The 14,518-nt window shown below is 38.2% G+C and overlaps 1 protein-coding gene across 7 annotated transcripts in view; it reads right to left on the minus strand.

Moving 5' to 3' along the window:
- LOC121319656 (apoptotic protease-activating factor 1-like) overlaps positions 1 to 13,656 on the minus strand; it is an 81,594-nt gene extending 67,938 nt beyond the window's left edge. For 3 of the 7 annotated variants that reach the window (XM_041257305.1, XM_041257298.1, XM_041257303.1), the window contains exons 1-11: positions 13,487 to 13,656; positions 12,359 to 12,531; positions 11,848 to 12,037; positions 6,936 to 7,133; positions 6,288 to 6,471; positions 5,309 to 5,421; positions 4,436 to 4,567; positions 3,828 to 4,066; positions 1,802 to 1,969; positions 867 to 1,007; positions 30 to 143 (exon numbers count right to left, since the gene is read on the minus strand). In XM_041257305.1, the coding sequence (XP_041113239.1) occupies positions 30 to 143; positions 867 to 1,007; positions 1,802 to 1,969; positions 3,828 to 4,066; positions 4,436 to 4,567; positions 5,309 to 5,421; positions 6,288 to 6,471; positions 6,936 to 7,133; positions 11,848 to 12,037; positions 12,359 to 12,496 (1,617 nt within the window). In that variant the 5' untranslated portion in view covers positions 12,497 to 12,531; positions 13,487 to 13,656. Of the gene's footprint in view, positions 1 to 29; positions 144 to 866; positions 1,008 to 1,801; positions 1,970 to 3,827; positions 4,067 to 4,435; positions 4,568 to 5,308; positions 5,422 to 6,287; positions 6,472 to 6,935; positions 7,134 to 11,847; positions 12,038 to 12,358; positions 12,532 to 13,243; positions 13,273 to 13,486 lie in introns of all 7 variants that reach the window. The other 4 variants (XM_041257302.1, XM_041257304.1, XM_041257300.1 and 1 more) reach the window with 3 other exon arrangements.
- Positions 13,657 to 14,518: the final 862 nt, after the last annotated feature.

Below are 14,518 nucleotides of genomic sequence, written 5' to 3' on the forward strand. Positions count from 1 at the left end.
TAGATGCATTCTATAGTTTTAAAACACACCTCTTCATCTAAAATGTCTTTATACTCCACATAGTCATTGATGAGACTGGCAGGTCCCATCATCTGTGCCTTGGCTTTTACCCAGTCCAGTGAAAACATTAGAGAGTAGAGCTCCTATGAAAAAGGAAAAGTAGTATTGGGTTACTGTAAATAAACCCAAACCTGACAGCTGACAGCAACTCTGTCTTTGTCCACAAACCCCAAATGCAAAACATCAGAGTCTGTTAAGGAACACCATACTTCAGAACTGTGAAGCTTTGCTTAGGGTGTATAAACCTAGCAGGATTTAACACATATAAAACATGTCATGACAGGAGAGTTCAGGGCGTGATGTTAAATATCCAAGCAACAAATTAATAGACTCCCATAGTCCATGGTGGAACCATTAGATATATGAATGTAATGTGAAGCACCATAGTCAAGACAAATAAGGCTTGATTTTGGACATATACAGTTGTTCGTACTAGCCAAAGTCATGCAATGCTGGCACAATTCTCCAGAAATAATACAAGTGCAGCTTTTTGATTTTGATTTGTTATGCTTACTTGTCTTTGAAACTTTTCATAATTTCTTCTCTGTGCTCACGTAAGAGCCTCTTTATGTAACATTACTAATTATGACTTCTTCCAGCCTCCACCATTAAGCTACAACTTATCTGATAAAGTAACACTGGAGGCAAATATAACAGATTTAATAAGAAGAAATCAAACCATAAACTTGACTTGTTTCTCCAATACTGGTCACCATGTCCTGCATGATATACTGAATGCGTTTAAAGAAAAGCCTGTTTGAACGGATGTTTCTGACTGCTACAGAGATGATGAGTAGTTAACTAACCATCCTCACCTCACGGAGATTGCCATTGGCCATGTGATATGCCAGGTACCTGAACCAGTACATGCATTCCTCATCAGCTACAGTGGGATGGCCCTTTTTATAATGATTCTGGTACAGACGAACCATCTTGGAATGCAGGTCCTGTTTAATAAAAGGAACAAATCATTAAGCCACTCTCAAATAGAAATCTATAATGCGGTCTAAATTTAGCTAGCAGTCTGACACAATAATTGACCCCTACAAACCTTTTTGCAAAGCTACTGTGGAAAACAAAAGCATTCAAAAACAAGCAAGATGACGTGTAGCAGCATTAAGCTTTTATCACGGGCCATAATAATCTGACACCACTACCAAAATAACATTACAAACTGTCCTAATTTATTAGGCTTTATTGCTTAAAGATATTGCTACTGTTTTAGTAATTTGTTTTACCCCTTTTTTATGATCAGCAATAATGCTTGTAGGCATCATGTATGTTGCTTTAGACCAGGGGTCTCCAACCCTGGTCCTGGAGAGCTACTGCGGCTGCTGGTTTTCGTTTCAACCAATCTCTGTTACTGAATTGAACCAGTTATTGGCTTAATTAGTTAAGATTAACAGGTGATCCAGATCTTTAGCCACTGATGATGTAAAGACACCCATAAAACCTGCTGGATAGGTGCTCTCCAGGACCAGGGTTGGAGGCCCCTGCTTTAGTCTGTCTCTCTGGTCCCAGTTCTTGAGAAGTCATCTGACTGTGTGAGTGCTTCTATTCTACACCTACTACTTAGGTGGATACTGCAAAGTTGAAATGTCACAATAGCAAATGGTTTCGCAAGAACTAGAAACCAAAATACATACAGGCCTTCAATTAAGATGGCTGTCATTTGAACAAACAATCTCAATACTGGAGCAACAGAACTCATAACCTTTCTGAATGATTGTAACTTACTTACCTTAAGCCTGTAGCGGTTCTGCTCTGTGAGAAAGTCGAGCTGCAGGTCGTGCAGATAATACTGATAGGGCCTCTTATTGCAATCACGGAAAAGAAGTGATTTATTAACAAATTCCTGCAGTATGTCTTCAGCTTCCTCAGGCTCCAGATCCCACAGAATAGAAAGCACCTGTAAAATCCCCACCATAGGGTACAGATAAAAAGATATTAACAGGACTTCCAGACCATCTTTCAATTTAGCTTATAAAACATCTAATATTACCTTTTACAGACTTTACTTGAATATGTTTTGGGGTGTTTTGGGGCACTGTCTGCTTTAGATAATCAGTGGTTATTATGTATTCCTTGTTGTAATGACACTCATCAGAAAACTTTTTTTTTGTTTTATCTCAGTGTAGCAGGGGGAGATCTGTGCTGACTCTGCTGCCGTGTTCACAGTGCTGCAGGAAGAGGGCGGCAGTCGTCCAACAACCGCCTGTGAGTCATGGCAGTGACACGGGGAGGTGAGAAAGTGGGTGTGTGGACTTTCCCCCTCTCTGAATGGCTGGGAGGCGAGTCTTGGGGAGATTGTTAGCCCTATAAGTTAACGCTCTGCTGTTTCCTCAGGTCTGCCCTTATAGACGCACCGAGAGTGCGGAAGTGCTGGTCCAGGACCGAGAACCAGTCGGGAGAGAAAAGGAAATGAAACGTTTCACAGCGAGACAGTGAGGGCGGAGAACCCTTGGGCAGACCCCGGGAAGAAAATAACTAAACAGGCTAGTTAGCCGGTAGTGTAGGTCGGGGATCCAGGTCGCACGGATAGCGGCAGCCGGGATATAGCTGTCAAGTGCAGCACCTTTTCTTTGTAGTTTTGTTATTGTTTTATTTTCCCTGTTTCTTTGTGCCTTCTGTTTTGAATTACTGTTTCGAAGCACCTGCAAGTGCGCCGGTATTGTGTACCATCGCTTGGTATTCCCGTGGTTCTGTTTACCATCGTTGGTAAGCAGACCACGAACCAACAGCGCCCTCTGTGGGCTAAAAGAAAAAGAGCACCCCAAAATAAAACTGGGAACCTGTGCGGTGTTGCCAAATCCACCTGTCTGTCTCCTGTGTCAGTGAGTTACCCACCACCCTCCCACACTCAGTCTCCGATTTTGTATAAGTGATAATATTAAAATGTCCCTGTGACCAGGATGACTGTAGTGGTGACGTCAGACCAGGAAGAACACAGAAACCAAAACACATAATGGCGGATGAAAACTGAGCCGTGGCACTCAGTATATTTACTTAACAAAAATAAACAGTTGAACCAAAAACACACAAAACAAAGAGCGCATTGGCCAAACAAATAGACACACGAATAACGAACAAGCACGCTTAGCAATTGTTCTATTACTGCACAGACTTACGTCTCTCCTCTGACACACACAACCTTGAGTGCAGACAACTGCCGGCTTTTCAATTCTGGCCGAGGGGTTAACTAGTTATTAATTAAATTACCTTATTACCCCGCGACCACAGTCTGCACGAGATTAAATAAGGATGCGTGACTGTCAGCTAGTTAAATAATCAGTAGCTGATCAGTCATGCATCCTCACAAGGTTTTCAAAAATAAAAACAATAACGTGGCGGACAGCATCTCGCTAGTCCGGCCAAACAATACATAATAATAATAATAATAACGATAATAATAATAATAATATCAAACAGCTTGTCGCATTAAAACAAATCCTAATACAAAGCAATAATAAATAAATGGGCGGGACACTCCACCACAGTCCCTAACATGGCTTATCTGACAAATGAAGGGGGGGGGTAAACATATAATCCAATGTTCACTAAAGCAAAGGTCATTTCTTCTAAAGCCACAGACACTAATCTCATTTGGGAATGACATAGATCAACATTTTGTTCTAGTGATCATAGATCTTAACATTTTTTTGCATATATTTCTCTAAAATATTACAGAAAGATAAATACAGCTAATATTAACAACTAGGGAATGGTTTAAAATGCAACAGTTCTGATCAATTTCACTTCAGCCCTACCTTAGCTGGCACTTTCACATCCTTCTCAAGCACAGAGAGATCCTTGTAATACTCCTTGCGATCCTCACGTAGCACATCTATGCTGACTGACATGGCTTGATCTAAAGCCTCATAATCATACGATGAAGACTTGCGGATTCTTTTAAACTGCTTATTCTGCAGTTGCTTCAGATAATACCGCCAGCGGTCAGGAAACTCTCGTAACAGAGCTCCAATTAGCGAGACCACAAGAGGTGAACCTGGGCAAAACAATAAGATATAGTCAATTCACCTATACGCTGCCTGTGATGTTACTGCAGTCATGATAAAGTAACACATAATATATAGGCCCACTAGTATGAAGTAATGTGATCAAACAGTAAGTATTTATATAATAAAAACCTATATAGCTGTGCCTGTCATGTGCATATAGATGTGTGCACTATATTGTATTTAACTTTAGGCAAGGTTTAGTTAAATATTAATTTACTTTGTGGAGTGACAGATGAACATATTTTACAGCAGACGACCTAGCATATAATGGACACTTAAGAGCTGATTCACATATAATCTATTGCAATATGCATGATAATATTCACTAAGTTTAACCTCAATGGAAAGTCTCTTACCTTTGCATTCATGTACAATACTACGTGCCTGGACTGGCAATGCAGATACTTCCTTGTTAACAAAAAGAGCTAAGACTTCCAACGCTTTATCATCCTCAAGTCCATGGTCCACAGAAACCTCATACTTTTTACCTGAAGAAATTCAGAAACTAAATTAACCACATTAAGATATCCAATACAGTACATATGTGGACAAATTGGGCAATTGTACTTATGCCTATTTTCTGAATATTTAACTACCAGGTCTTCATTAGAACTTGTGGGTATAGCAATAGTACGAATTAAAAAAACAAATGTACTTAAGAGCCCCAGCAAAGGACTGTAATGAATCAATATAAGACCATATGCTACAGCAATAAAAACAATAACAGAATAAAATAACATAAATGGGTGCCATCTAAAACCAAAGATTTATAGCCTAGTAAATTAATGATTTCCCTTATTGACTAATTTTAAATGTTCAAATCGATTGCAGCAGAAATACGTTTTGCTATGATTCCTGTATGCTGCTCTTTATAATTACATCTTTATCATTTATACCACATTACACCCTTTACATTCTTTCATCCTCAAAGCAATTGACTATGGTTATCCTGCTACTTAATGACTAGAAAAAGGAGTACCAATGTAGAAAAAAGGGCAATCGCCGGCAAAGCAGTTATAGCTAATATATTTTGATCACAGGTTCTAGGATGAAATATGTAAAGCTTCCATAATGTCCTTCTGGGTACTATTATATCAAAGAGAATGTATTTTTGACAGTCCAGTTGACTTACAAAAGTATTTAAAGCTTTAGAGACAAAAACTTCCCCTCCCCTCTTGTAACCTGGCTGCCAATTTATAAAAATAAATAACAACTTTCTTAAACTTTACCTGAAACTGAATCAGTGACACCCCTGTCTCGGGTGCTAAAGAGAACTCTACATTGAATATCAAAAGCCTTCAGTACCCCACTGTCCCAGATATCATCCAGAATCAAAAGGGACCTGAAAATTTAATAGACAAATCATAATCATTTCACTTGAGGTGGGGGGAGAGGCTTTTACCACAATTTGCCTTCCATCTTCCTTCATCTAAGAAGCTCATATCATATTACAGAAACACAAGCAATGTATTTTACCACCGCCATGAAACAATCGTCACGCCCCACTGTGGTCATTATTATTACCATCTATAACAGCTTGGAACCTACAAAATGCTGAAGTTTTATTAGCTAATAACCTGACAAATAATAATAATAATAATAAAATATCTAGATGGGATCTTTACTATGTGGTAGCTGAAGAGTTGAAAGGTTACGAAAATAAAGAAATCCACCCCATATATTTTCAAATGGAGCTGGTTTCTTTTTGAAATTATACAGTATTTTTTTCACAGGGGATATGAGGAAATCTCCCCAAGCCACATAGACATTTTAGGGGATTACCATTTTTCCAGCAAAGAGCGAATGACTACCAATTTGACAAACAGTTGAGGTAAAAATAGTCTAATCGCGCCATTAAAAAAAAGTATTAATCAATCATATATTTGATAAGGTCTGATGCTCTATTTGAGCATGTTTTGTAAAATGTTGCAGTTTGTGTACTATATTTAAAAAACACATGGAATTGTTTAAATCAATGTATTAATGTCATGTTACATGCGATCAGTTGACTACCAGTTTCTGAGCCATCTTCCTGCCATGTGACACTGAATGGCTTATCAAACCACAACGTTCTCCCAAACATTGTCGCTATTGTAAGAATGTACAAATTACTGATCACCAACACCTATTGGGTGTATCACAATATTATGGTATACCCAATAAGACTGTCAAATCAGTGTTAACGCACAGCGATTGCTCCACTGATACCTGGGGTGTTTGCGGACCATGAGGAACCGCAGGCGGTCCCGGGCTTCCTCAATGGTGACTGGTGATCTCTGACTGGACTGGCAGTCCTGATCCAAGCGGTAGCACAGAGACTGCATTTTAACCAACAGACCTGCCTTATCCAGCTGCCCAACAGACAGCCAATGAACTCCTCCAGGAAAGCAAGCTGTGAAAAGAAAATGCTGTGTTATAAATTAAAAAAAAAAAAATTGTCATGCAATCTCTTGCTGAAAAAACAGCACCATCTGTAGAAAGCAGAAGAAAATTGAAACAGAATAAAATAACAGCTCCAGCAGCTTCATTTTCAGCTGCATTTGACAAACAAGAATCTGGAATCTGAAAAACAGATTCATTGATGGGGAATTTATTATTTTTTTTACTGAAGTACTGGGGACAATTACTTTTGCAGATTCTGCTGGTTTATGTCCATGCTGGTAGAATATAGAAATCGTGGCAGATTCCTATTTACAATAAACAAAATACAGTTATTTCTACTGTCATTTAGAAGATTTTTTGTTAATTTTTTTTCCCAGAATACATTTTTTATATGTTTATTTTTATCTACCATTTAATTTAAATGTAGTGTGATGAATGTTTACATTTTTCAGAGCACAACCAGAATTAACTTACCTTTTATAAGGTGTTCATCCCGCACTGCTTCAGCTGTCAACACAGACTTCCCAAAGCCTGCCATTCCAAAGACAGCCACCCAGCCAAAGCCATTTTCCAGTTTATACAATTTCTCTCGAACACGATTTATCAGCTCTGGGCGGCAAACAAACACAACAGGTCTTTGTGGAACACCACCTTCACACAGGATTGTCTGAACTGGGAAAAAAAAACAAATATATATTGCAACAAAGTTACCTGAAACCTGTAACTTGTATGTCACTTTCCATTAAAAAAAAAGTATGACCCATGTAGTTGTCCCTTAATTATACCTAAGTGTGGACAGCATGCAAACTTAAAACTGGAAAACTGCCTTTTAAAACTTTAGACTGTATTGTCAGTTCTACAATTTTCCAGTGATCATGAAATGCAGGTAGCCTTTCCATAAAAATATTCATATGAATTAAGAAGCATAGGAACTTGACACACAGATAGGACAGAAACACTACTAAAGTGAGCAGAAAGTGTTCGGACGGTACAGTGCTGCCTCGTTATAAGCTGACCCTTTATAAAGCGGAACAGGTTATAATTCAGTATGATCGTGGCTTTTATTTGCTCGATACTTCCATTCTACCAGCACTTTCATTCTCGTTGTAAGGCAGAACTCAAAGTCTCTTACCAATGGCTCCTCATTACAGTGTTATAAAAGAGGGAGCACTGTACAATAAACTTCATGAGAAGCAGCTGGTTATTAAAGAGTGGGGTTCTGAAAAACATAAAATTACACGTCTCCACAGGTTGCTACAACTGTTTAAATAATGTACCTGTAATTTTTCCTTTCATTGTTAACATCCTGACAACTTTTTACACTTACGGTGCCTATAGAAAATATATATCCCCTTGAACTTTGTTCATATTTTGTTGTGTCAGTGCCTCAGAGTTTCATGCATTTAAGTGAGGAGGTTTTTTTTCCACTTATCTACACACCATACTTCACACTGTTAAGGGGAAAAAAGCTTTTATTGAGAAAAAAATTATATATTAAAAATACAAAACTGGAAGATCATAATTGGATAAGTCTCCACCCCCCTGAGTTAATACTTGGTGGAAGCACCTTTGGCAGCAATTACAGCTGTGAGTCTGTTGGGATAGATCGCTCCCAACTTTGCACACCTAGATTTGGCAATATTTGACCGTTCTTCTTTACAAACTGTTCAAGTTCTGTCAAGTTCCTTGGGGAGCATTTATGGACAACAATCTTCAAGTCATGCCACAAATTTTCGATTGTATTTAGGTCGGGGCTCTGACTGGGCCACTCAAGGACATTTACCTTTTTGTTCCTTATCCACTCCAGTGTAGCTTTGGCTGTGTGCTTTGGGTCATTGTCATGCTGAAAGGTGAACTTCCGTCCCAGTTTCAGCTTTCTTGCAGAGGGCAGCAGGTTTTCCTCAAGGACTTCTCTGTACTTAGCTCCATTCATTTTCCCTTCTATCCTGACAAGTGCCCCAGTCCCTGCCAATGAGAAACATCCCCATAACCTGCCACCACCACGCTTCACAGTAGGGATGTTCTCTGGGTGATGTGCTGTGTTAGGTTTGCGCCAAACATAAAGCTTTGCATTTAGGCTAAAAAGTTCAATTTTAGTATCATCAGACCAAAAAACATTTTGCCACATGGCTACAGAATGTTTTTATGCATACTTCAAATGGGATTCAAGGTGGGCTTTCTTGAGTAATGGCTTCCTTCTTGCCACTCTACCACACAGGCCAGACTTGTGGCGTGCTTGGGATATTGTTGTCACATGCACTTTGACCAGTCTTGGCCATAAAAGCCTGGAGCTCTTGTAAAGTTGCCATTGGCCTCTTGGTAACCTCTCTGATCAGTCTCCTTCTTGCCTGGTCATCCAGTTTGGAGGGACGGCCTGATCTAGGCAGGGTCTTGGTGGTGTCATACACCTTCCACGTCTTAATAATCGTCTTGACCGTGCTCCAAGGGATATTCAAAGCCTTTGATATTTTTTTATACCCATCCCCTGATCTATGCCTTTCAACAACTTTGTCCCGGAGTTCTTTTGAAAGTGCCTTGGTGCTCATGGTTGAGTCTGTGCTTTGAAATGCACTACCCAGCAGAGCCTACAGGAACTGCTGAATTTATCCTGAAATCATGTGACTCACTACAATTTAACACAGGTGGAGGCCACTTAACTTGGTGTGTGATTCTGAAGGCGACTGGTTACACCTGAGCTAATTTAGGATTACTATTACAAGGGGGGTGGACAGTTATCCAACCAAGTTATTTCAGTTTTTATTTTTAAGGAATTTTTTAATTAAATTTCTAGAATATTTTTTACACTTGGAAGTTGTGGGGTAGGATGTGTAGATAAATTTAAAAAAAAAACTATTTTAATTCCAGGCTATAAGGGGATGTAGACTTTCTATAGGCACTGTATAACTTTAAAAAATGTGCAGGTCGGGGCTCCAGAGTGGCACATCCAGTAAAGGCGCTCTGCGTGAGTGCTGGATGCACCCTATAGCCTGAATCTGGGCTATTCCACAGCTGACCGTGGACGGGAGTTCTCAGGAGGCGGCGCTCAATTGGCAGAGTATCGCCGGGGGGGGGGGGTTAGGTCGGCCTGGGTGTCCTCGGCTCACCGCCACCAGCGACCCCTGTAGTCTGGCCGGGCACCTGCGGGCTTGTTTGTTAGCTGCCCGGGAGCTGCGTTGTCCTCCTACGCTGTAGCTCCTGGGTGGCTGCATGGTGAATCCGCAGTGTGTAAAGAAGCGGTCGGCTGATTGCACACGCTTCGGAGGACAGCGCGTGTTCATCTTCGCCGCTCCTGAGTCAGCGCAAGGGTGGTAGCGGTGAGCTGAGCCTAAATAATGATTGGGCATTTCAAACTGGGAGAAAATAACAAAAAATAATTGACAACAACTACATTTCAAAATAAATAAATAAAAAAAATGTGCAGGTCAAATATTAAGAAGAGGGTGTCTGCAAATAACGGCTATTCTTTTTCTTTTTATTACTTCCTATCTTTAACATGTGGGATCATTGTCATTGGATATTCATCCTCCCGAAGTGTTGCATGCTTTTGGTCACATGACTAGTTTGTTTCTACAAAAACTTGACCTAGCGTGGAGGAGGTGGGGCCCAGACATGCAAGCAAAATGTTAGGAAATGCGATAAAATTCAGGCTGAAAACATAACACAGTCGATTATTGAGACCATCACAAATGGCAGCTACCAATTTCAATTGTGGAGGATTCTGACTTCAACTTTAATGTCTTTAGTTGAACCAGATTACAGAAGACTGTGTTGATCTTTGGGTTTTTTTTGATATTCTGAGACTCGAGTGATGTTAATACTGTAGCATTTCAGGGAAACAAACAAACAGGAAGCAGACGACTGCAGCAAGATCTCAAATCGGGTTTTATTCATCAAGGTCAGTACACCAAACACAGCCCACAGCAGCATGCAAGCTGTCCCTTTATACCCCAAAACCCTGCGAAAACAGGTGACATTTAGATATAACAAGACATACAATGTAGACATAACAAGACACGTTACTGGATCCCACAAATCGAACGGGGCATAAACACACATGATTGGACCATGAATTGATCACACCCCCCCCCACTCCACAGATGTACTCGTTCACGTGCACAGGCACTCGGGACATACACAAAACATGGAACAGCGAACTCAAACACAAATAGTCCACATCATTACAATACATTTTTGTTTGTTTGTTTGTTTGTTGTTTTTGATAAACAGAAGACTGCTTCCATTTTATGTTTATTTTTTGGTCTTTTTTTTACTGCTGTGAGTCAGATAAGTGCAAACTATTGCTATTAGTTATTAACATGATAGTGTACTTGGAATAAAGTCAGTTTGGTGTGAACACTACTAGTTCTTGTCTCTTTTTTATACAGTAAGTAGGATAAATTAGCTATCTGGATTTTAGCACTGTTTGAATAATTAGACTGCATAACATTTCTGTAATGCAATTAATGCTTGTCCTCTAATCAAAACAGACCACTATCGTAACGCCGATGCTATTATTATTTCATATTGCTTCACTGTTTTATACATTTATTTATATATAGGGCTTAATGTAGTAATTTATTAGGAGGCAGTGTGGTCCGGGTTCAAATCCCAGCTCAGCCACTGACTCACGGTGCGACCCTGAGCAAGTTACTGAACCTCCTTGTGCTCCATCTTTCGGGTGAGACATTCTTGTAAGTGACTCTGCAGCTGACGCATAGTTCACACTCCCTAGTCTAGTATCTTGTAAAGCGCTTTGTGATGGTGGTCCACTATGAAAGGCACTATTTAAAAATTATTATCATTTTATGTAGTTATTTTTTTCTGTCAAACAACTGGGTTCTTAGAGGCCAAGCTTTAATTTTTTCTTACAAGCAGAACGTACAAACAAGAGCGTCACATGTTAATAAATGAAAAAGTAAGACTTACGATTTCAAAGGTGGTTTCACAGAAGAAAACCAAAACATAAATTAAACCAATTTTACTATTAAAGCATTTCTCAGTTGTGATTGAAATACACAAATGGATTAACAGGTGTCAATTTATTTTAACGTTTAAATGTTTAAACTATGTATTTTTAAAAGTTTAAACGTTTATTAAATTAAACGTTTATTAAATTAATTTAAAATCTGCAACTGTTTAAGAGCTGAAAACAATTACAAAGGTTTAATTAAGCAAATTATCATTTCAATTAAGGGTATTTTGATATTTTTTGGAGTGCAGGATTTTATGCACAGAGAAGAAGAATACTTCTGTATTAATCGGTATTGACTATATATTAAAAATATGAACAATGCAACAAAAATAATTATGTTAAACTATGTTTTTCAGCTAGCTTTCTTTTACCTAGTTTAGGTAATATGCTTATAATATAAATTACTAAACTCACCAAATGGAGTTCCTCCATCTAAAAAACTTTTCTCTGCAACTGGCGAGATGAGTGGAAGGTCCTGTTGCAACATGGACGCCAGGTCTCCATAACCTTCACGTAGCAAGGCATTATAGAAAGATATGTAGGCATAATTATCTTTTTTCAAGATTAAATTAAGTAATGCAACTGCTTTTTCCTTTCGTGTTGTCTGAAAATAAAACATATAAAATGAATGAAATGCACAGTGAGCTTCACTTCATAAGCACCAAGACAGTGTGCAATACAGTCGAACCCTTTTAAAATCCCTTTAACAATCCTCATTAATATTATCCTGAGCTTATTACTGACACATTGAAATGCACCAGCCAGAATGTGACAGTTAATAAGAGCCAAGCACCTGAAAGTACTACTTTGGTTATTATAGTATTTTGGTTAATATTCACCCCATATCCTTCTTATTAATAGCTGCATGTTTTATATGTAAACATAACAGAAATAGACTACATGAAAAAGGGCTAAGAAAACTTACACAGGCTTTAACCTTCTCTTCCTCATCTGCGTTTAGCACTCCATCACTAACCATGTGATCCATGATATAAGAAGCCTTTATATCTTGCTCCAGTTTGGATCTTGAACTCAACAAACAACTGCGGGCCCTCTCGTCCATTTTTAGTGCGCCTGATTCTACACTGAAGAATACATCTGCAAACAATTAACATCATCAAATATATACGTTTATAAATTTTTAGATGTCAGAAATTTAAAAAAGTAGTTTTTGACTTTTTGTAAAACAAATCTGAAAGCCTTTTTTAAATTTCAATTGTTTCTAACAGAGATGGCTGTTTTGGGTAATAGATCTGTACCTCATTAGGTTTAAACTTGATAATTGAGAAAACTCTTTCCTGATATTGATGTTTTACAGTACTTGCTGAAATCACTTTAGTTGTCCTGGTTAATACAGTTTAGTCACTACATGCATAGAGTGTTTTGGCTATTGTATCAATTTACAAAGTAACTATCCTTACAGACAGCTGCGTTTTGACTTTTTCGTTGCCTGCGTAACCTGGGATACATTTTTGCTTGTAAAGGAGTAATGGGCAGTTGTGTCATATACTACATGAGGCAAAATATTTCACATCTAGGATGACTGTTTAGAAGTATATTTAAGAATGTTGACACGTTGTCCATTTTTTTTTTTTACTTTCAATGTGGCTTGCTTGGCTGTGAAAGATCTTAACCATGACATTTATACTCTCCAGGACTCACTGATAGCTGCCCCGTATCCGACTGAGAATAACAGAAGTTGCATACGTTTTCAACAACAATCTATTCGTGAGTAACGAGCATAGCCTGCTGAGCCCCTGTGGCGTTAAGGAAATGCAAGTATTGCACTTAACATTAAAACGTAACTTACCGTCAGCAGCTTATCATCAAAATTTAAGACTGAAAGTGAAAGTAAACAAAACAAGCTTCGGATTACAGAAGGTTTATTTCTTCTTTTAATACACTACAATTCAATTTAATACCAGTACAGTTTCCAGATTTTAACAAGAGATTTAAAATAACAATATGTACATAACATACACTGTAGATGTCGCTTTCGACTACGTTCCGTATGCTGGTGTATTTTATTTTTCTAAATAAAAAAGACACTTACCGAAGAAATGTTTTTGTTTTTACGTTTTCCTCTACGTAGTTGGAATGTTCATTTCTAATTTAGAGTATAAATGCTGTCAGCTCCTCCAAACGTAATTTTTTTTTCAGTTCACAAGTTTTGTATGATAAAAATCATAATAGAATTCGCTTAGTTCTACAGTTCTCATTTACTTCCTTTTCTAGGAATACCCAATGAGGCACCTCTATTCGATCACGTGAGTGAATGAGCTCACTTTTGAAATGCCTTCTTCAGATGCTGTATCCAGGGAAGAACCCGAGTACTTGTTCTGCTTGTTCTTCCTATCTCAGCGCTGTTGTTATCGCCGAATTATGTATGGTAAACGTTATTGAGACCTCATTTTAGTTTGAGAGGAAAGTATTCGCATGTGTATTTTTTTTATTATCTTTGCACCGATGTATTTTCCTGCACTGTCTTTGGCCAGTACATTCGTGATAGCATTTTGCACTTACAACTTTGTTTACATTTTACTTAGGAAACCGTTGCCGGATCAGGTAAACGAGAACTGGGATATATACTATTTATAATGTTTGATTTTGAGGCCAGAGACTCTGTACAGCAAGGATAGTTACCCCAGTGAAGTTAGGTTGATGTTGGATATTCGCACATTCACTGCATTCTAAATAATAGTTCATATATACATAACAACTCGCAAAATAATGCTATTTCACCCCATGAAAGATGCAATGCCAATGAGTAATTTAAGTCATGTCTCATTGGTGTATTTAGTCTGGTTAGCATTAATGACAAAACATGATTATTAATGCCGTTGTAAGATTAAAAATAATTAAATTCAATATACTTTTTTTTTTTTTTTTTGCAAAGGGTAGGCCCTACTACTGCATGTTTTAATGAATACAAAACAAGAATGGTACAATAATAATAATAATAATAATAATAATAATAAACTCCAATCTTTGCTTTGAAACTGATGAACAAACAAAACACATCTATAGGCATTTGTAGGAATTGTATTAGATAGTAAGTTGAAAACGTGTATCATATGTTTCCGGA

This window comes from Polyodon spathula, chromosome 8, assembly GCF_017654505.1.
Source record: "Polyodon spathula isolate WHYD16114869_AA chromosome 8, ASM1765450v1, whole genome shotgun sequence".
Lineage (NCBI taxonomy): Eukaryota > Metazoa > Chordata > Actinopteri > Acipenseriformes > Polyodontidae > Polyodon > Polyodon spathula.